Source organism: Scyliorhinus canicula, chromosome 19 (assembly GCF_902713615.1).
Source record: "Scyliorhinus canicula chromosome 19, sScyCan1.1, whole genome shotgun sequence".
NCBI lineage: Eukaryota > Metazoa > Chordata > Chondrichthyes > Carcharhiniformes > Scyliorhinidae > Scyliorhinus > Scyliorhinus canicula.
This window is the reverse complement of record NC_052164.1, coordinates 18,649,294-18,672,526: the sequence shown is the minus strand read 5'-3', so window position 1 is coordinate 18,672,526 and position 23,233 is coordinate 18,649,294. Positions and strand designations below refer to the sequence as shown.

Here is a 23,233-nt window from a genome sequence, read left to right as displayed (position 1 = left end):
TTGGAATCATACATAGGACAGATCATACAACGTTACACTGGTTGTTTGGCATTCCTGTCCATGGTTAATTTCACCTCCCGTATATCACAGATTAGGACTAAATAGGATTTTTAGGACTAAATAGTCTGACTTGTCTAGGATAATAATAATAATAATAATGTGATTCCAGCTATCCTATTTATTCAGGAGGACAAAATCTGGATTTGAAACTTATTTACTTATTTCAATTCAGTCTTACATGTCGCTGAAGAATAGTTAGTATGTCTATAACGAAAAGTCTGATGTTGATCAGCCTCCGGCTCCTCTGGCTCAGGTGGAAATGGAGGATTCAGCAAGATCTCCGTAGGACCTGTGGTGGCTGGAGACTGGGAGATTTGCGTAGTTCCGGCTGCACTTTCTGTTGTGTCTTGCGGCACTTTTAGCTCTTCCAAGAGCTCATAAATCTTTTTCTTTTTCTCCTGCTCTTTCTTCTTCAGTTCCTCTTGCATGCGTTGCTTTCTTTCACGTTTTCTCTTGACCTCAGTCACACGATCTCGGATAGTCTTTGCAACCAACTTGTAATCGGCCTCGCACACAAAACCCAAGGTTACCTAACAAAGAGATAGAGCACATGGTCAAAAAGGTGGCAGGACAACATTCTGCGGCAGAAAAACTAATTTTGCATTTACACACCTTTGATGCGATGGTATCAGTGTGCCCTTGGCGGCTATTCCTAAAACGCAATTCAATTGCGTGATCTCATGTCCCTTGTTCACTGCAACAATACTTCTCTTTGAGTACAAAGTGAAATATCTCTACATTGATTGGATCTGATGTGTAATAATAAAAGAATGATAGTGCTCATCTATCCTGTCTTCAAAAGGTAGCGAATATATGTGCATAAATAATTGAGATTTTCTGCACTGAAATCTTTGTTCCCCGAGACTCAGAAGATTTATTATGTTCTGCAGACTTGTTCTTAATGAGACATGACTCCAGGAATAAAAGCAAGTTCTCCTTGAAGCTCTTGCAATGGGTGTTCGGGTGTGTCAGTCCAAGCTCTTGGTCCAATTCTTAATTTGTGTTGAGTCAGTTGGGTAATTACACTCGGCCTCAGTGACCCTGGGCTGGGGAAGGTACAATAAGATTGGCCAAGGTTCCTGATGCAGATATTTGGCCTGTGAATCTTATTGAAAGGATGTGTGTTGATATTGGGTGAAGATCAAGTTGGAATCACTGGTGACACATGCCATATTGCATAGCCTCTAATGATACAAGCTGTCTAAGCTCGCAGACACTCTAAAAAAGCAATCAGAGTAGCTAACAATACCCACATATATCTACCCTGCAAGTGTTTGTGGCTTTATGAGAGAAAATTGGCAAACTAGATCAAAACAGGAGTGATATGGCAGAGACCGGAGCAGTAGTCTCTGTTTGGGAGACTAAGGGTGCGATTCCCCGACCTTGTTGCGCTCTCGCTCGAGAGAAACTAATCCGGTGAATAGCGGGGGAGGCTGAAAATGAGAACCGCGGCATACGCCAAACCGTTTACAATGCAATTGGCCCACCTCAGTAGACAAAATCAAGATCTCGCCGTAGTGTGGCGAGAAACCAATTGTCACCACTTATGTCATATTTCCATACCATTAACAGGAGCGACCCCATATCTAATGGCCTCTCGTGATTTGCCACCCTAGTGCTTGGCAGGGGTAGGGGACCCTCGGCTGGGAGGGGAGGGGGTACCACCCTCCGCAGGGGTGGGCTGCCATGCGAGGAGGGGGGGGAGGGGTTGGGGAGGAGCAACAGCGTGCGGCATTTGCATGCAAACCCCTGGATCTTGTGTACCCATTCTGAGGCAACTCTAGCCCCTGCCTGTCTTGCTCCACTGACCACCCATAACCCGTACGGCCCGATAGCTATTAATAATAGGGAATTGACAGTCATGGTTAAGTGAGCACTTCACACAATCCAAGTGGATGCCCTTGAGTGAGCGGGCCATGTAGTTTGTGGGAGTCATTGTCTAGTGTCCCAATCATACCTTGATGCCTGGACACTGTGGGTGGCAGCACGACACACGCAGAAGCCAACATCCAAACACCCAGGGGATGGGACACAGCTCTGGTGACATGTCCATGGCTGGAGGGTGGGTGAGTGCCATGGGCAGGGGAGGGGAGATTCCTGGAGAGATGGGCTAAGGGTTCGGAGGTCGGGCTGCTTTGCAGAAGAAAATAATAGAGGCGTCATACTGGTTGTGGTGAAGCGTTTTTAATGTGTCACAGGTGTCCAACAATGCCCCACTCATCCGATGGTGCCACCCATCTCTCCCCATCACCCCCTCACCTCCCTACCCTCCCGCCCACTCCCCCCCTACTCCAGTGCCCTCAGTGATCCTCAACGTGCTTAACTTTCCGTATTCTACCGCGTCTATATGTGTGTCCCCAGGATGCACATCTGAGGTGGAGGCAGCCAGCTGCTTACCATGTCCCGTGGCCTTCAATACGCCTGGCGGGCGTCATCTGGAGGCTCTGGGGCCAGAGGGCCCCAGCGTACTTGTCGATGGCACATGCACTACCGTGCCACCCTGTCCCATGAGCTGACCTCGAGACGTGGCCTCATCGGAGGGGTGGAACTCGGGGGAGCTGGTGGCTACCATCCCCACTCCATGGGACGGGTCCAGGTTGGCACCCAGCACCCCCCCCCCCCCCCCCCCCCCCCCGACATCGGGGAGAAGCCAAGCCTGGGAGGTGGTGGCCGAGACAGTCAGCGTTGTTAGCCTTTCCAGGAGAAGACAGCTGGTGATCCTGAGGGGTGGGGTCAGTAGTGATGCCTCTGCCCTGAGAGGACAAAGAACCAGGGAGGGCACCAAAAGGCCACAGTGCAGGTGTCCTCTGCTTGGGGTGAGCTCTGCTGATCACCTACTTCCACTGCAGTTCGGCAGCACTACTGAGGAATGCGAACATATGGTGGGCCATTGATGGAGCTTGGCCACGCCCAACCCCTTGAAGAAACAACTGGGGGTAGGAGGGTGTGCAGAGTGGTTCCCAGATGACCAGAGGCCTTCTGAGCATTCAAAGGGTACAGACAGCCCTCAGTAGTGTGAGAAGCCAAGAGCCTGTAAGTAGGCACCGAATGGGTGTATTTAAAAGACTGACTGCAGCAATGGTGGTCTGAGCCAGGCCACCCCGATCCCGATGGGACACCGAGTCCACCAAGTTGCTCCCCACTACTGCCCCTGACCCGGTCAGCCACCAACCCAGCAAGCCTGATAGTTCCAACAGTTTTTCAACATTTTTTAGCCTCCTGCTCCTCCCTGCAGCCATGGTGTCCAGTCTCCATTTGTAAATACTGTACTTGTAGTAATTCGCATCCACAAGACCTCCGCCCGAGTGGGGTGGAGCATCGTAGAAGGGCGGAGCAAGAACTTTCCAAGTCACTAATCGCATTTAAATGCAAATGCCAGGTTTGCATGTCCCCGCCAACGTGGGGTGCAAACTTCATTTTCGCCACCAGGGCGGGGCCAGAGCATGGTCCCCAAATCGGCTCCAAGCACGAACCTGGATTTGTACAAGACGCCCGATTCTCAGCCCGATCGTGATTCGGGTTTCCGGTGTCGCGAGGGGGAGAAGCCAGCCCAGGATGGTTTCAGGTCCAATCCCCAGTCAATGTTGAGTTGGCCAATCAGTGTGTGTGTATTACATTGCTGCAAAATGCTGACAAAATGGGGATGGACCAGGATTCCACATCCTAAATCGGTATCTGGTGACCCCCTATTGGGTGAACAGAATGATTAGGACTCCCATGGTTACATAGATAGCAATTACTCATCGTGTAAGCTTCAAAGCAAGCCCTTGACATTTGCCATCCCAAACAATCATTTACAAATGCAAAACCGATTGACAGCCTTGTCAATCTTGATATTGTAAAAAGGTAAAAGTCCCATTCCTCTCGTCTAGAAACATTTAATCTTAATGATTTGTTTGCACATCTAAATCAGATTAGCATAATCTACTTCATAGGAAAATAACCTCAACAAATCGTACAGTTGGACTCTTCCACAAGTTCTAAGCTCTATCTGTATAAATGCCACTTGTTTCTTTTGAATCAAAGTAAAGCGATTCATGAAGCAGAATGTGACCCTCCCATCAAACAACCACCTCAAAACAAGAATAGATCCAAATGGACTCTCAGAGCTTGTGTTCGAGTATGTTTGAAAAAATAAAATAAAATTAAGTTTTATTGTACATCAATCTGAAATCATATTTATTGTTATATAACATGACATCCTGTATCCGATTCTGGGTTAATGATCTGACAGTGACTTACCTTCATAAGTTCCTCATTTCCAATGCCACCATTTTCATTCTGACCAATACTACTTTTTATAAATATTTTGATTCTCCTCCTCTTTCACGTTTTCCCAAATTTACACCCACCAACAATAAACAATAATCAGTCACAAATATGTCAATCCCCATATCAATAACAACGATCCCATCCTCCCGCCAAACTCAAACATTAGCCCGCATGCTCACATAAACAAATGACAAAAATGAATTAGGGATCACCCGCAGTCACCATTAACACACACCGCCCCCTCCCCCCAGCCCTCCCACCCACCCCCCAACTAATGTTCGATGTTATCCAGTTCTTGAAAGTGCATAATGAATAATGCCCATGAATTGTAGAACCCCTCCATCCTTCTCCTCAGTTCAAACTTAACCTTCCCAAGAGTCAAGAATTCCAACAGGTCCCCCCACCACGCCAGGGTACAGGGTGGAGAGGTTGTTCTCCATCCCATCAGGATCCGCCTTTGGGCGATCAACAAGGCGAAGGCTACAACATCTGCCTCCGCACCCGTTTCCAACCCTGGCTGGTCCGACACCCCGAATATGGCCTCCCGAGGGCCCGGGTCCAGTTTCACGTGCACCACTTTAGAGATTACCCTAAAAACCTCCTTCCAGTCATCCTCCAGCTTTGGACAGGACCAAAACAGGACCCCCCCCCGGCAACGTTTACACACATCTTCTACTCCTTCAAAGAATCGGCTCATCCTCGCCCTCCTGGGGTGCGCTCTGTATACCACCTTCAGCTGTATCAGCCCCAACCTCGCACACAAGGTGGAGGCGTTCACTCTCCGGAGCACCTCACACCAGAACCCCTCCTCCATACCCTCTCCCAGCTCTTCCTCCCACTTTGCCTTGATCCCTTCCAGTAGTGCCTTCTCTTCCAAAATAGCTCTGTAAACCGCCGACACTAATTCTGACCAATACTTTGATTCAACCTGCACCAGTAAGTTGTTTGGGAATAGTCTCAATGCACAAGTTTCATTTTGGACGGAATCCAAGTGCGGAGACGGTTTATAATTTCCTCAATCACTTTCACATCAGATTCATGCCGGGATTCATGCCTGCGCCTTGCCAATGAGAATTTAATATTTTCCAGGTGCAATACAGCTAAAGACACCATGGGTGTAATCGGTTAATTGGGCTTGAAAGCTTTCTATTCTAGCTGGTAGACTGAGGAAACTTGCTCATCCTCCTGTAGAGTTGACTTAAGACTTATTAACATATTAAGCATATTAACAAAAAGTAGAGGTAGGCATTTTAAAAAGTTCATTGATAGGATGCTAACGTTGCTGGCTAGGCCAGCATTTATTGTCCATCCCCTAATTGCCCTCGAGAAGGAGGTGGTGGTGAGCTGCCTTCTTAAACCACTGCAGTCCATGAGGTGTGGGTACACCCACAGGGCTGTTAAGGAGGGAATTCCAGGATTCAAACTCCGTGATGGCAGTATATTTCCAAGTCAGGATAGTGAGCGGCTTGGAGGGGAACTTCCAGGTGATGATGTTCCTATTTGTCTGCTGCCCTTGTACCTCTGGATGGTAGTGGTCACGGGTTTAGAAGGTGCTGCCTAAGGAGCCTTGTTGAATTATGTTGAAGATACTAAAACTGATACGGTGAAGGTTATTTTTCTGAATTTCTAAAATGCTGTCATAAAGAAAGGAAGGTTGCATAATCTAGCTTTAATAAGAACTAGGAGCAGGAGTAGGCCATCTGGCCCCTCGAGCCTGCTCCGCCATTCAATGAGATCATGGCTGATCTTTTGTGGACTCAGCTCCACTTTCCAGTCCGAACACTAGCTTTTGGAGGTCTTGTATGAGACCTTGAGGTCTTGTGGTGGAGTGTGTAGCATCACTGCCTCTCAGCCCAAAGCTCCAGGTTCAAGTCCCACCCCGGGATTGGCTGGCCAAGGAAAGTGCATTCAGAACGCGACCATACACGGTGAGGGGCAACGTATAAATCCTTCCAATACACACCAATGGCAGGCAGTAAGAGCAAGAGAGATTCCTGATCAGCCATTTGATGGTAAGAAAGTTGAAGCCCCTACCATGACTATCCATAGCTCCAGGCTACCACATGCATGTAAAAATGTACATTGCCACAGCAACACAGACTTCTTGGGGAGCTGGTTGGCTAAGTTGGCTGGATGACTGGTGTGCATCAGATCGATGCCTACAGCCCTGGGTTCAATCGCAGTTCTGGCTGGATGGAATCCGGATCTGCCTCCCTGTCCTACCCATGGTAGGGGTCTCTCTGTTGTGGGTCAGACCTGTCTTCAGGCAAATAACTCATGAAGAGGAACCTAGCTTTCATATCTGCTGCCAGATGTTGATCCTGTTATGTGAGGAAAGACTAAGGTCGGCATTTTCATTTCATTTTTTCATTTTCATTTTGGGCTTTTGGCTACTTCCCACCCAAATTTTCCCTGTCCTGCCCCTGCCAATTCCCACTGCTGGCATAACTAGAAAATCCCAGTTTAAGACTAACTATTGTTAGCAGTATTGGGACATGGAATGAGCACTTAAAAGAGACAATACATTCTTGTGCAAGCATCTTGTTAGCGGAAGGCCCAATTAATAGAATATCTTATTTACTAGTAATGATTAAGCATCCTAATTTTGCCAAAAATAAATCTATTTTCATGGAAATTTTAGGACAAAACAAAAAAAGAAAACAAAATAATGGTAGGACCATTTATAAATGATTCAAGGCTGAATTTGTTTTAGTTAGAACCGATTTCTTAAACATTATGACTAAGTTTCACATTCATGCAAAGCGTACAGATAAAATGAACATTTCTTTCAGTTCTGCATGCTAACTATGGATAGGTGTATATAGGGGTAACTTTACCATTTCCTGTGCCACCACTTCTGAAGCATCCTTATACAGTTCAAAAGGAAACTCTATAGCTTTGTTGTCTTTGTATTTGCCATGGAGTTTCTTTGAATCATCCATGCGGAGCCAAAGTTTTAAGGCAGATTTTGCTCCATCATCTTCCTCTGCGAGCTCTACATGGACCCCCGTGTCCTCTTGAAAGAATGAGTGGTCAAGAAGATCCTGAATGGTGTACCTACTCAAAAAGAGAATAGGACGCTAGGATTAAGAGAATAGATGGATCTGTCAATTAAATATTCTTCCACAAATCCAAGGTGAACATTATTTGTCATGGCGGACTCAGACCACAAAGTTGGCTAAGTTGGCTGGGTGGCTGGTGTGCATCAGATTGATGGCTACAGCACTGGCACTCAGACCAAGATGTGGGCCCCCCTGAACGACCGCGCGCCTAAAGATCCTACTGGTCTGGCCCCCCGTCCACCCATAAGGCCCCCCTCCCCAGTGTCCGATCCCTCCACCCCCCGCCAGGGTGTCTGCGGACTGAGTCCACAGCTCCTGTCAGGCCATAGCACGTTAGTTCACCGCCGTTGGAAACTTGGCCGATTGGGAGCGGATGATCGGTGGGCGGGCCTCTGGCAATGGCCCCTCAGCCGCGCGGAGTACTACGCGCACACGCTGATTTCCAGGGCCCAGAGAATCTCCAGACTGGCGCCTGCCCGATTTCAGCACCAAATTGAATTCTACACCCCCACCCCCCTGCGGCAAACGCGATTTTGGCACGCGGCTGCGGAGAATCCAGCCCAAGGTTTCAGCAATGGATCAAAGTTATATATACTTTGACCCAATTTTAGCTAGAATTGTGAAGTTTAGCTAGAATTGTGATCCTGAGTCTTGCTCAGAAGAACCACAATGAATTTGCTTTCTAGGAATACATTTACAAAAGAAATAACAGAGAACATCTTAAAATGGGAGGCAAGTTTCTAATCTCTTGCTGCACAGTAATATATAAATTCAACTTTGCACCACATATTTTTCAGGTGCTGAATGGCCTCCCTGGTTTCCAATACTGCAGGGAAGGAAGGGCAACCCATTAGGAGGCAGAACTGCTTCACCAGCTATGATAGTGTAGATACTAAAATGAGCAGCCAGGCTGCCTAATCTCCTCTCATTTAAAAGAAAATAATTTTTATGATATGTGGGCATCGCTGGCAAGGTTAGCCTTTATTGCCCATCCCTAGTTGAGCTTGAGAAGGTGGTGGGGAGCTGCCTTCTTGAACTGCTGCAGTCCCCAAGGTGTAGGTACATCCATGGTGCTGTTAGGGAGGGATTTCCAGGATTTTCCAGCGACAGTGAAGGAATGGCGATATATTTCCAAGTCAGGATGGCGAGTGACTTGGAGGGGGGACCTCCCAGGTATCTGCTGCTCTTGTCCTTCTAGATGGTTGAGGCCGTGGGTTTGGAACGTGCTCTCTAAGGAACCTTGGTGAGTTCCTGCAGTGTATGTTGTAGATGGTCCACACGGTTGCTACTGCTCGTATCTCACATTTTAAAAAGGGGCCCAACGTCTGTTTGAAGGCCCCTACCCCACACCAGTGTCAGCTAGCACTCCTTCATTATGGCACCACCCCCCTCGACTTTGGTCATCTCTGCAACCCAGTATACCCCGACCCCTGTCTCCATTTGCGCCCACCTGATCACCATTACCCAGCCACCCAACCCTTCAGAGATGGCACCCCTTACCCAACCCGATTTCCCGACCTTCTGATCCGATGCCCTGCACTTCCCATCCTCCCTACCCTTCCCTCAACATGGTTACCCTGTCCCCTCACCGCCGACCCCCCCACCACTTGATATCACGACTGAATAGCAAAAAAAATATCTGTCTTAAAAGTTCTTGCATTATAACAGAACAATAATACAACAACACATTGAGAAGTAATTACATATTGGTATTTCATATCACAATGTAACAACCAGAAACTGAATAAAATATCTTCCCATATAATGCTGTTATATTTGCTTTCCAGTTAAGGAATTAGAAAATGCCTGTATTGCAGCTGGTCATATGGGACTGGGAGGCACAGTTCATAAATCAAGGAAGAACCCCTATGTCACCAGACAATCAATGAGCAGATTCTTACCTCTCATCTTTGTTTTGACGAATGCATCCTTCAATAATCTCTTTGAGTTCTGGGACTTTTACTTTGTTAAAGCTAGCTGGCTTAACACCCTGCAGGGAAAAAAACAAAACATGCAGTAACCTTTCGTCTAAAACAAAGGGCAACCAAATATGTAAAGTGTTGTGCGCAGTAATGATTAACCAGGGAACAGTTTCTCATGGTATGCATTTAATTACCTCGCGGAAAAGAAAACACGTAAACAAGTTCAATAACTTTACAAATGGATCGTATTCATCATCGCAACTCAGTTTGTCAATTGTTCGTCATCGCAACTATGTGCCGCCAGCTCGTTCCCTGCAACACTAGCAAACTACATGGAGACGATGAGGCCTTACTGCTATATCCAGACACGACAGGCTGATTCCAACTAAATGCCAAATTGGATAATTAGAAAATTTAAGTATTTACTCACAGATTTGTCTTTTTTCTAGCCAGCCTGGCTACATGCAATTTAGCGGGTATCATTTACTTCGGCACAAATCTGATAACTTTGCCAGGAAGGAAACTTAAAACAGGAGCTAACTAAAAATCTTACAAATACCAAAAAAGTGCTGCAGCTGCACCATTTGCAAATGCTGAAAAGTGTTGCGCTCATTAAAAAAAAATGAACACGTGCATCTGTCTTCAAAACGTCAGGTGTAAAACTGGGAACAAGCTCTTTACGCAGTCTTAGATTGATCAATCAGATGGAAATGAGCTAATCGTGTAACCTCCAAAATTTCCCTCTGGAGCAGTCTAGCCAAGGAGAATTGTGAAACCGGGCTACAATCTCACTGTGTCAGCTTATTCCAGTATGAGCCAGCACAGGTGGCTTTCAAGAAAATTAAAACAGTTACTGCATTTGATTCTCAAATGCAAGTACAAATGCTGCCAAGGTCAAAGACATTTAATCGGATTAGCATCGAAACTGTTCAGCATCATTAACTAGTGGTACTTTTTGACTTTGGCCATATACCAGACTCCTTGAAACATCCTTAGACAAAAATACAGAACAACGTACAGAGACATTGGGCCAAAACATCACTGCATTACTGAATTAATTGATTCAAGGACATGCTCGGATTCACATGACCCCCACCCATCCCCCCACTTCCTTCAAAGTGCATGTTGTATAGTCAGAAATAACACAAACTTCAGAAAAACTTCCTTTTATTCTCAAATTGACAACAGATGATAGAATATTATTCTAGTTGTGCTCCCCAGCTGTGTAAGAGTCCATAGCCATCCCTACAGTTGAATCTGATAGCTTTTGAAGATTGTATACTATTTTTTTAAAACAGAGATTACAAAGAGTTGCCAATATTTAATCAACAAGAAAAATGGCAGTTTCCCTTTCTCAGGTTTCTTTCCTGCATTATTCTGAAATCGTTCCATTCGTCAATTGCCTAGTTAAAGAAGAATGATCTTTTCAGAGGAAATACTTTCAACAGGAAATACTCTCCCATTAGTGTAACATTTTCCTGCTTTATGTCCCCTGAAGTCACAAAGTTTAAGGCCAATTTTTGGAGATCAGGGAATACATTTGGGAAAGAAATAGATAGATTTTCAGATTCTAAGGTTTCAAGGGGTATGGGGAGTGCGTGCGAGTATGGTGTGATCATATTAAAATGGTAGAGCAGGCTTGAAGGGCTGACTGGCCTACTCCTGCTCCTATTTTGTCAGTTCCCATCCAGTTCTTCACTGTAGGAAGATTTCCTGGCAATAAATTCCCCAAATTAACCCCGTGCTCCAGATCATAACTTTATACTTGATCAGAACTGTCCTTAATAATGACAAAGGTGTAGTTGTTACTCAGGTGAGTGTAAAAGCCAGAAAGGTAACAGCAGAATTTCAAGTGTCAGCCGGATGGAACCCTGGTGTTGGGCCTATCTTAAAAGGTTGCAGTTTACAAAATAAGAAGTCCATTCAGAAAAATGAGGAAATACAGATTTCCACTTTTCTTTTTGGAGACCTGTCCTCTTGTGATTGTCTTTGTGTACATTTGAGTTGTTTGAGAAACGTCATAGTGAGCATGCTATTAACTTTCCCCCTTCGCCCACCCAATCAACGTGTTGAGCCCCTGAAAAATTCAGATTGAAGTCTATCTTCAACCGCTTTCTGTACATAGTGTTGAACCAGTACTCGATCCAGCACAGCAGATTGCCACCAATATCCGAGGCTTCAACCTTGTAGAAAACCCTATTGTGCGTTATTTCATCCAAATTTGTTTTAAAGTAGTCAGACAAAGGCAGATCTATCATTCACCATTTTGCTGACTTCTTCAAAAGTACAATCACAAAATTGTTACAGCGCAGAAGGAGGCCATTCGGCCCATCCTATATGCCCTGGATCTCCGAATGAGCAATTCCACTAGTGCCATGCTCCCGCCTTCTCTCTTTAACCCTGCACATTCGTCATTTTCAGATAACAGTCTAATTCCCTTTGGAAGCTTCAATTGAACTTGTCTCTACAATGCTCCAGACCGTAACCACTTGGTGGGTTAAAAAGCTTTTTATTCTCATATTACTTTTGTTTATTTTGCCAACTATTTGAACTCTGTGCCCTCTCATTCCCGATCCATCCCTGAGTGGGAACAGTTTCTTCCTATCTACTGTCCAGGCTCTTGATGATTTTGAATACCTCTCAATTCTCCTCACATCCTTCTTTTCTCCAAGGGATACAGTCTTAACTTCTAAATTAGTCAGACAAGGCCTTCTTTTCCTGAAGCCAGATTGCCTCTTCCTGATGCGGCATCTCAGTCTCAATAGTCACATGCTGCGTGCCTAAACGACTCCCTTGGGCACCATCCCTATTACTGTTGTCAAGCTAACCATCCTATAGATCCATCTTGTTTGCCTATTAAAGATGTGAGCAAGAAGGTTCCACAGCACAAATCTTACATCTCATTTCTTCGCGAGCCCTGGGATCGACATCAGCTGAGGACCGTCTGCCCCATCCATTCGGAGACTCCTGCTTATTTCTAAAATGTACCGTCTTTCTTGACTTTCCTCAATCCTCCTTTCAAGCTTGAGCTGAATGATCTGTTAAACAAACGCCTTTCCCTTTTCCGTTTACTTCAAAGCTTGCAATTTGCTTTGGTTCATGGAATGTTTGAATGGTCAACTAACAAGGGACTATTTGGCTTGAAATCATTAACAACGTCGCCAGGGGTATGTTTCCATTACGTTCCAGACAAACACGTGTTAACGTTTTACCTCTTGGGCAATACAGCCGAGCAGAATGAAAAAGAATTGACTTTCAATCAGTCAGTGAAACATAGCTGATCGTTTAGCGCTACTTAGAATTACATTAATTAACAACTTTAGATTTAAAGGTGCCCTCTAACCTCCGGACATCCAGCTACATATCTCAGATCTACTCATGGCTATTGCTGCATTGGCAACGGACAGGAAGTCTTCTGCTAAGTGTGTGTGTGTGTGTGTGTGTGTGTGTGTGTGTGTGTGAGATGGGTCCAAGACCAGAGGCTCACTCAAAACTGGGTCTTGGGCCTCATCAAAATAATAGATGTAAATTTGGAATCCTGTTGGAAGCCTTTTCAAAACAGTAACTTCATTGCAGTGTCAATGTAAACCTACTTGTGACAATAAAGATTATTTAAAAAAAACTTTAGGTGGGAAATGGAATGATATTACAGTCCAGCCCCTACTGAAACTGGCAATGGGTTCCACAAACAGGACTTCCCCAGTAGCCCCTTTGTTTTCATCCCATTACAGATCTGCTTTTTTAATTCTTTCTCCATCTTCCTGCTGCAGAAATTATTTCTTCCTATATTCCCTCTGCTTTTCCTCCCTTTGTCCTGTTCTCTTGCTACCTGCATCACAACTTCTTGCTCTTATCCTAAACTGGAAAAAGTCATGGACTTTGCTTCCAATTTCTACCCTTCTCTTGTGCTCACATGGTCTATCGCCAATTCTTCCTTTCTCTTCCTTAACTTCTTGGTTTCTCGTTTTGAGGATAGTCCCCACAACTACCCTAATCGCACTCCCTGCAAAACACTTTGGGGGAGATGTAAAAATAAAAAAATCTTTATTGTCACAAGTAGGCTTACATTAGCACTGCTATGAAGTTACTGTGAAAAGCCCCTAGTCGCCACATTCCGGTGCCTGTTCGGGTACACAGAGGGAGAATTCAGCATATCGAATTCACCTAACAGTACGTCTTTCGGGACTTCTGGGAGGAAACTGGAGCACCCGGAGGAAACCCACGCAGACACAGGGAGAACGTGCAGACTCCACACAGACAAGTGACCCAAGCAGGGAATCGAACCTGGGACCCTGGTGCTGCGAAGCAACAGTGCTACCATGCCGCTCGTTAATACAAGGATTTGGCACATAAACGGTTAATCTGGGATTGAATACAGTACCGGTCACACGGTCCTGTAAGAGAGCACATGACCCGTACCCAGTTTCAGTGTAGTGTTCGACAGAGCTGTGTGTACCAGCAAGCATGGAAACAGCTCCTAGATTGTATCCTTTACTGTACATTTTGTAAATAGTTCTAAGAGTCAATAAAAGGCTTTCAGTTACCCTACACATGACTCTGAAGGCTTCTTCCAACCTACCAAAGTGTAACCAACACCATACAATATGGCGGAAGCTTGTGGAAAAACCCAAGACTTCGCAGAAAATGCAGAGAAAATCAAAAATGCTGTAATACTGCAGTTGGACCGGAAAGGAAGCTCCAGAAGCTGAGGCACATCGGGAAAATCACGAGGAAAAAGCTCCAAAGAAAGACTTGGAAGCTGGAGGCAAAGATTTAATGCAGCGGAAGATTTCATTGAATCTCCTTTAGAAATCCAGCCTCTAATCCCAGAGCACAGTCAATAGACCAAACAGAGGTGAGCTAAATCTTTTAAAACTCCAGGCTATGGCAAATCCTGAGATATCTATGAATAATTCAGAGTCAGGAGTGCAGTTTGTTATGGGCCAGGGTTTCGAGAGCTTCAAAGTGTATCATGGAGTTCAACTGACCCACAACTTTGAATAGATAATGGTTATGGGGAAACACACGGGCCTACTCTGCAGGTGTGATGCAACAGAAATCTACAGTACTTTTAAGTTAAAACAATATTTATTTATGGAACCAGTTAACACTTTACACACAGTAAACATCTTAACAACTGTTAACACCAATTCTCCCCACAGATACAATATTCTATAAGTAAACCTTAATCTTTCCTTATTAACATCCATAAGACAAAAGACCCTTTTTAACAGAGAGATCAGGTTTAAATTCACTACTGAGAGCAGTCAGAACTTTGAAATCACCCAATTGATCTGGAGACAGTCTTTAGTTTGCAGATAGATCCTTATACAGCTGCTTGCTTTTCCTGCAGCTATTCAGCTCTCCAAAACGAAACTAAAACACACCCTGTAGCAAACAGCCCAAAGCAAAAGTAAATGCAGACAGAGAGCCTAGCTCCACCCACTCTCTGACATCACTGCAACTCTCTAATAAACACTCATTTCTTAAAGGTACTCCTCACATGACAAGTTGAAAAACGGAGTCACTAAAGCCTGATCCAGAAATGGCGCACGAACTGTGGCAACCAAGCTTGCTCCAAAACAGAAAAAAAAAATTAATCTGGGGGAATTGAGGCTTCTAAACTCAGCTGAGAGAAAGCAAGAGTCAGGATTCGACAAATTTTCAACTTTAAATGCTGAGTAAGATAACTCTCCAGGCTCATGCTCCAGGCAGCTATTGTTGAAATTTTTAAAAAGCTAATCATGATCGTCATTTTAGCCAAGTGCAGGAAATCCGTTTGTGTTGCTAAGTGAAAGGTAACACCATTGTGAAATTCAGAAAGCTCTTAAAGCAGAACCTGCACTTTTAGAATTACCATGGATCAAAACTCCACATTTCCAAATCATTTCAGATTAATCTTAAGACCTCGATCAATCACATAATTGGGGACTTTCAAGGAAAAGATTCCCAAGATCAGAAGCAGAGCTGGTTAACATGCTGCTTTACTTGGTAGGTCCCATTGCAGACAACATTATTGCAAGGCAAGGAATCAATGAATTATCTGCTAAATTTAAAGATGGGCTGAAAACTTTCAATGTTATAATAATATATTTGAAAGAGCTAAAATTAACAAGCAAGTAGGGCAGCACGGTGGCCTAGTGGTTAGCACAACCGCCTCACGGCGCTGAGGTCCCAGGTTCGATCCCGGCTCTGGGTCACTGTCCCTGTGGAGTTTGCACATTCTCCCGTGTCTGCGTGGGTTTCTCCCCCACAACCCAAAAATGTGCAGAGTAGGTGAATTGGCCACGCTAAATTGCCCCTTAATTGGAAAAAATAATTGGGTAATCTAAATTTTAAAAAAAATTAACAAGCAAGTCCAGCAACCTGGAGAACCTGTCAATTCATTCATCAATGACCTGTAAAGGATGACAGAAGGTTGTGAATAAGGAGACTCATTGAAGGTAGAATAATGGTAGGAGGAGCGAACAACACACTCTCTGACCTCGTTCAAACAAAGGAAGATCTAACCCTGGGAAAGGCAATCCAGGTAGTTAGGCAGTCATAAACCATGGTGCAGAGGCAAACACACCGTTCAGCTAGTTCGGCAACAAAGACACAAGGACACTCCAGGTCGGTCAGGGAAAGCAATATCCAAACCAGTCAGCAAATGACCATGCCAATGCTATGGAACAATGCACCTCCACTGGCAAGATCAATATCCTGCAATTTCAGCCCCAGTGCAACAGAATTGGACATTACAGCAAACTGTGCAAGCCAAAACAAAAAAAGGCATAGAAGGCCCAAAGATCATCCATGAAATTCAGACTGCAAACCTGAAAGAGACACAATTACAATTCCTGGGTGAATGTAGAGATCTTGGTTTCTCATGTTGAAATGCAGGCAATTCAGCCATTGGCCATTTGTTAATTTAGAAACAAGGCCCCAGCATAACGCACCTGGTAATGAACCATGGCTTAAAAACCTCCGGCTTTGAACAGACACACAACACTCTATGGGCCTGGAGGACTTTGACTTCTGGTCAATGGCATGATTTTGGACCACTATTGTATGGTAGCAAGCCAATATTTGAGCTGATGTACGTCATCGTAACCAGTCTTTCTCTTGAGGAGAAAGAGGTGTGTAGCTCTGGATCTCCACCAAACATCAGAAGATGTAAAGAAAACCACTGTTGTTAATCAAACAGATTCAACCTACATAACTTTTCTAGAGTACTCAACAAAAAGAAAAGTATCCTACTTGGACTTCAGCTCTGAACCGTCTTCTCTCTTTGCATAGTGGGTTTGTCCATTCTCAGTACAGGTGCTCAGTACAGGATAAATGTCAACGGTCAGACCAGCCAACCACCCAGGAGGTAACCATGACGCCAACCACTCATGGAGGATGTAAAAGAGACAAACGAGCAGTCAAATAAGCCTCGAGCTCTGAGCACAGTGCAGCAGGTCAACACTGCAACAAACATTTGCTGCAATTCTCAGGAAGCAGCACAAAAGATGCTGGAACCTGGTAACGACCGTCTATTTCCAGACAGTGAACCCCGGAGGTGACCATTCCACTAAACCTCATTCTAGTCACAGAAATGCTCACTCTCCGCCACAGAGGACATCGGCTCGATTCACACGACGACGGGAGAAGTGAAAGAAATGACAAGGAGATGAATGCAATTATGATCCATCCCACAAGCAGCGAGTTAGTGTGGCAACCACTGACCAGTGCAACAGCCGAAACAACCAAGCATGGTTCAATGTGACAGAATGGAAGAAGTGGATTCAAAGATACACAGATGATAGAACAATCCCCAATCCTACAGGAAGAAACAGCAGTGATAGAGCCATTTATTGGTAGAGGAATTGGGTTTCGGAGCCATGAGGTCATGTTGCAGTTGTACAAAACTCTGGTGCGGCCGCATTTGGAGTATTGTGTGCAGTTCTGGTCGCCACATTATAGGAAGGATGTGGAAGCATTGGAAAGGGTACAGAGGAGATTTACAAGAATGTTGCCTGGTATGGAGGGTAGATCATATGAGGAAAGGCTGAAGGACTTGAGGCTGTTTTTGTTAGAGAGAAGAAGGTTAAGAGGGGACTTAATTGAGGCATACAAGATGATCAGAGGATTAGATAGGATGGACATCGAGAGCCTTTTTCCTTGGATGGTGATGTCTAGCACGAGGGGACATAGCTTTAAATTGAGGGGAGATAGATATAGGACAGATGTCAGAGGTAGGTTCTTTACTCAGAGAGTAGTTAGGGCGTGGAATGCACTGCCTGCAACAGTAGTGGACTCGCCAACACTAAACGCAGATCTTCCCTCTTTATTCGTTCCCCATCTCTACGCTTTCTCTACCTCCGTGCTTGCTTAAAACATGTTCTACCTCCAAACTTTTCCATGGTTAATGAAAGTCAGCCTGAAAGATAAACCCTGTTTCTCTCCCCACGCATACTGCCTGATCTGCCAAGTATTTCCATCATTGAGATTTCTGTTACTTTTAAATCATCTAAAGTGCTTTTAATATTAACAACAGGGAACATTTGGTTCTTGTTCTCCTCCAAAGTAGCATCAATGCTGTGATTCATTGTCATTGTCTCACTTGGAACCACCACTAGGCAAACTGCACCCAATGGTTAATAATTGAATAGGTCATCATACTAGATGCCAGCTTACAGACCCCAGGACTTGTCTACTTAATTGAGGCTAACACTTCAATGGCCTACGTTTACAAATGCTACTTTTGGATGAGATATACCTTCATGCTGTGGGGCAGCACGGTGGCGCAATGGTTAGTACTGTTGCCTGCAGCACCGCGGAGCCGGGCTCGATCCCGGCCCCGGGTCATTGTCCGGTGGAGTTTGCACATTCGCCCCATGTCTGCGTGGGTTTCACCCCTACAATGTCAATGTGTCGTTGCAAAACCCTTTTACCTGAAGCATCACTCAATTAAATCACATCTGTGCCTTTATCTTGGTAATATTGAGCGGTTTCGACACGTCCTCGATCCTGTAAGTAAATACTCTTGTACATGTCTTTTCAGAGAGGTTTGTTTGCATATTGAAATTCACGACGAAACGCCAAGAAGGTGGCGGCACGGTGGCACAGTGGTTAGCACTGCTGCCTCACAGTGCCAGGGTCCCAGGTTCCATTTCAACCTTGGGTGTGGAATTTGCACTTTCTCCCCGTTTCGGCGTGGGTTTCCTCTGGGTTCGTCGGTTTCCTCCCACAGTCCAAAGATGGTTAGCACTATTGCTTCACAGCGCCAGGATCTGGGTTTGATTCCCGAATTCCTGACTTAGGCCACTGGCTGTGCGCAGACTGCACGTTCTTCCCATGTCTGCATGGGTTTCCTCCGGATGATCTGGTTTGCTCCCAGAGTCCAAACATGTGCAGGTTAGGTGGATTGGTCTTTCTGAATTGCCCTTAGTGTCCAAAATGGTTCGGTGGATTACTGGGTTACGGGGTTAGGGTGGAGGTGTGGGCTTAAGTAGGGTGCTCTTTCCAAGAGCCAGAGCAGGCTCAATGGGCAGAATGGCCTCCTTCTGCACTGTAAATTCTATGATTCTATTCCAAAAACATGTGCAACGTGGGTGAATTGGCCACGCTAAATTGCCCCTTAATTGGAAAAAAAGAATTGGGTACTCTAAATTTTTTTCTTTTTAAAACTTCATGCTGCACGTGTCTATTTGACTGTTGGCAACAGACCCAATAACATTCATTAAAAAAGGGACTTTTCCCAGAAGCTTGCCCAAGTCCATCCCTCAAATAGCAACACAAAAAAAGTTCATCTGGTCTCATGACTCATCACCAAGCACAGGTTCTGCATTTGATTCAACTGCACATGAAAAATATAGAATTGGCAAGATATACATGAGGTTGTCCTGAGCAGTGTTATAAGGGTGCTACACAAATGCAAAAGCGTTTTCCTACTTACTTGGTGAGTAGGAGTATTAGATTGGGAAATATGAAATATTAGTAAATACCACTGTTGTAAATTGTAAAGTGGTTTCCACACAGGAAGGTCCATTCTTAATTTAAGAAAACGGAAAGCCAAATTAAATTTTTACTTACGCTCGTTACTTTGCGATAGATCTGGGCTGCATTATGGCACTCTGAATATGGATATTCAGAGGTGGCCATTTCCAACAAGCACATGCCAAACGCATAAACGTCAACAGCTTCATCATACTTTTCCTCATACATCTCGGGTGCCATAAACTCCGGAGTACCTAAAAGAAGGAAAAGTAGGATCCATGTTAGAATCCGTTTGTTGCACCTGTGAATGTTTTCTTTTAACTCCAGCCAGTCAACATGAATTGCAGACCTGTTGACCAAAATGAGCATCTATGGTGCAACTCATACCTCCAAAACTGCCGGTTACGTTTTAACCAGAAAGCACTCATTGGAAAAGCTAAATGTGTCAATAACACAAACACGGAATTAAGTCGAAACAATGGGGCATAACTGATGCCTTTGTTTCTTTTGCTGCTACTTTTTTCTCTCCCATCCACCTTCCCAGTTGGTCTTGCTAACTCATACTTTCTTTCCAAGAAGGTAAATGTTGTTGATCATTAATTTATCTCTCCTGGTTAACACTGTTGGCTTCTCACACTCATCCCTGATTTGTGACTTTTGTTGACTACTGATTTATTGTTTGCTCTTCATCCGCTGAAAGAGGAAAAAGGTCCTGCATTTATATGGAGTCTTTCACGATACCGGATGTCTCAAAATAATTTACAGCCAATGAAGTATTGTTTAAATTGTAGTCATTGGTGTAATGTAGGAAACACAGAAGCCAATTTACACACAGGAAGCTCCCACAGGCAGCAACCTAATAACGTCTAGGTAATCCCATTATTTCTGATCTTGAGTGGGAGATAAATATTAGCCAGGACACCTGCTGTTACTCCCCTGCTCTTCTTCAGTGCAGAACGCAGGATCTTTTGCAGCCAGTTAAGATGGTGGGACAAGACCTCGGCTGAACAACTGATGTGAAAGTCGACACTTCTGACAGTGTAGCACTGTAGCTGGAGTGGAGAATCCTAGAGTGGGACCAGATCCCGCAACATTCTGAATCAGAGGCAAGAGTACTACCAACTGAGCCACAATTGGCACCGACATTGGCATCTGTGCGTCAGTCTTTGTTGATGATGTTTTAATGCAATATTTAGTCAAAGTGGGAAGAGTTCTTAGCAATACCTTAACAATAGATTAAGCTGTTATTGCAACAATTTGCATGTGTTGGCCTTTGCTAAGGAGCATGTATATTAACTTGGAACATTTGACTTAAGTACAGTCTAACTGCACTTGAATGTTTCTTTGTTTCCATACCAAATCCCTCTTAGTAAAGGATTATGTATTAATTCCAAGAAACTTAATACACGTCTAGATCAAGTATGACACACACCAAATGCAAGGTGCTCTGCTCCAACCCAGAGTCTTCATTCCAGCTTTAATAAAACAGTCCCTCCTACATCAGTTTGATGTTGGCACTTGGGGGCATACCTTCCAACTGGTATTGCGAGCCTTTCAGGCTTAAATTGGGTGTTACCGGTTGTACAAATTCATCACAGTGGATTTCTACAATGTTGTGCATCATGAGACTTTTTTCAGTTCAAAGTCAAATGAGTTAAAGGGAACAGGTGGTCAAGTTAATCGGAATACTGAAGTCAGCTCCCCATTAGAGTGGGCATTCAGCATTGCTAGGTAATTGATTCGAAAAGCTTTGTCTGATTATTGCTTTGATGCCATTTTATCCTGCTTTCCTGCATTTTCTTTTTTCTTTGTCTGTCATTCCGATTAAAATGGTCACAAGACACAGTGGTGGCTGCTCAGGAATAGCCTTTTTTTTGCCGTTGACAATAATATCGCATTGTGCATCCTCTTGGCAATGCCGAATACTTGTTCCTTTTGGAGAACATTAAAGGAAAGGATCAGTGGAGGAATACAAGGTAAATTAGGCTGCAACAGAGGTACCTACCCCACTTGTAAGTAGCTTTATACCTGGCTACGCCAACAATGGGAGGCATGGTGATGCATTGGCTAGCACTGCTGCCTCACAGCGCCAGGTATCCAGATTCAATTCCAACCTCAGGTGACTGCCTTTGTGGAGTTTGCACTTTCTCCCCGTGTCTGCGTGGGTTCCCTCGGGGTGCTCCGGTATCCTCTCACATTCCAAAGATGTGCAGGTTGGTTGCATTGGCCATGTTAAAATTGCCCCTTAGTGTCCAAAGATGTGCAGGTTAGGTGGGGTCACGTGGATAGAACGAGGGAGTGGGCCTAGATAGGGTGCTCTTTCACAGGAGTGATGTTCGTTCGATGGGCCTAATGGCCTCTTCTGCACCGTGGGGAGTCTGTGGATCTGTACACTGATGACTGGTGATGGGTCCAATTCCAAAGAACTTGTAGAGCTACTGACATGAATGTGCTCTGCAAAGGCTCAACTAGCGTTTGCTGGTGAATGTGTGGTTATGAGAATCCGCAAACATGGATCAACTACTCCTGCAGCCTCTGGCCAAGAGAAAGCAGCTTAGAGGCTCCTGGATAGGGCAAAGTGAGAGTTTCCATCGGCTGCAGCTAATTTGCTCCACCAGGCTGGCTGGAATAGGGAACAGCAGCTACACAGCCTCGAATACGTCTCCACCTCCTTTCAGGGTCACTACCATCCCAATTAGCTGCTGCAAAACCAGCACCACTTCAGCGACCATTAAAAACAGGGCCACGTACAAGGATATTGCTTGCCTGCAGACTGATTCATTTAGTTTTCCTTTCCCTTCATTTTTGCCCATCACTTCTTTCTTCACATCCTCTTTCGAGCAGGCAGGGGCCGCTGACAGCTGAAACCTTCTTCGAAGTCGGTCAGTGATTTTAATTGGCTTAGGGGGAGCTCCAAAACTTGCATTCTGATTTGACATTGCTCTGGGAGATGGGTTGCAGCAGATGCCATTTGTTTACCCTCAATTGACCTCATCAAGTGTTCCTTTCTCACTTACAGCATGGGTTAGATCAATGCACCCCAACCTGAAACTTAAATAGGCTTCTTTCAATTCAAGACTAATATCACCATGTTACATTGGTCAGCCATATGGTTCGGAATGAGATTATCGAATCAGTGCCAATTAATGTTATATCCAGGTAAATTTAACACTTTGGACCCCACTGGGCCTGAAACTAATTCCTACCATGATGCCATGTTGGTCTGATTAAGAAAAGCATTGAAGAGCTCAAAATGTCTTTACCTATTACACTTTTTGCAAATGATGCACTTTTTAGCGTTGCAAGACCAAGGTCACCAATCTTTACAGAACCAGTTGGCCCTGTAATGAAGATATTATCACATTTCAGGTCACGATGGATGATAGGAGGGGACCGTGTGTGAAGAAACTGTAGGCCCTTCAGAATCTGTCTGCTCCACCTCTGCAGAACCTTATTCTTCATTGCTTTGAACCTCTTTAGGTACCTGAAGATAAAGCAGGAAAATAACATTGCAGCCTCAGCAACAAACCTTCCAGTTGTAATTTATATGGTCACCAGCGCCTGCTTGTTATCGCACATTACACACTGTAAATACCGCCAAATCTGGTCACTCATTATCACATATAACTTTTATTTATTCTTTCACAGGATTTAAGCATCGCTGGCTAACCCAGAATTTATTGCCCATATCAAATTACCCTCGGGAAGGTGATACTGAGCTTCCTTCTTGAACCCCTGCAGTCCCAGCGCTGCAGGCACATCAAGAATGCTGTTAGGAAGGCAGCTCCAGGATTTTGACCCAGTGACAATGAAGGAATGACGATATAGTTCCAAGTCAAGATAACGTATGGCTTGCAGGGGAACTTGCTGATGGTGGTGTTCCCACGCGTCTGCTGCCCTGTCTTTCTGAGTCGTCGAGGTCAAGGGTTGGAAGGTGCTGTTGAAGGAGCTTTG

The 23,233-nt window shown here is 44.8% G+C and overlaps 1 protein-coding gene across 1 annotated transcript in view; it reads right to left on the bottom strand.

The window, feature by feature from the left end:
• The window catches only part of wnk4a (WNK lysine deficient protein kinase 4a), a 73,418-nt gene that overhangs the window by 26,617 nt on the left and 23,568 nt on the right, over window positions 1-23,233 (bottom strand). Inside the window, exons 3-7 of the mRNA XM_038778756.1 lie at window positions 22,543-22,763; window positions 19,376-19,533; window positions 9,296-9,384; window positions 7,170-7,392; window positions 239-590 (exon numbers count right to left, since the gene is read on the bottom strand). Coding sequence (XP_038634684.1) covers window positions 239-590; window positions 7,170-7,392; window positions 9,296-9,384; window positions 19,376-19,533; window positions 22,543-22,763 — 1,043 coding nt within the window. The remainder of the gene's footprint in view (window positions 1-238; window positions 591-7,169; window positions 7,393-9,295; window positions 9,385-19,375; window positions 19,534-22,542; window positions 22,764-23,233) is intronic.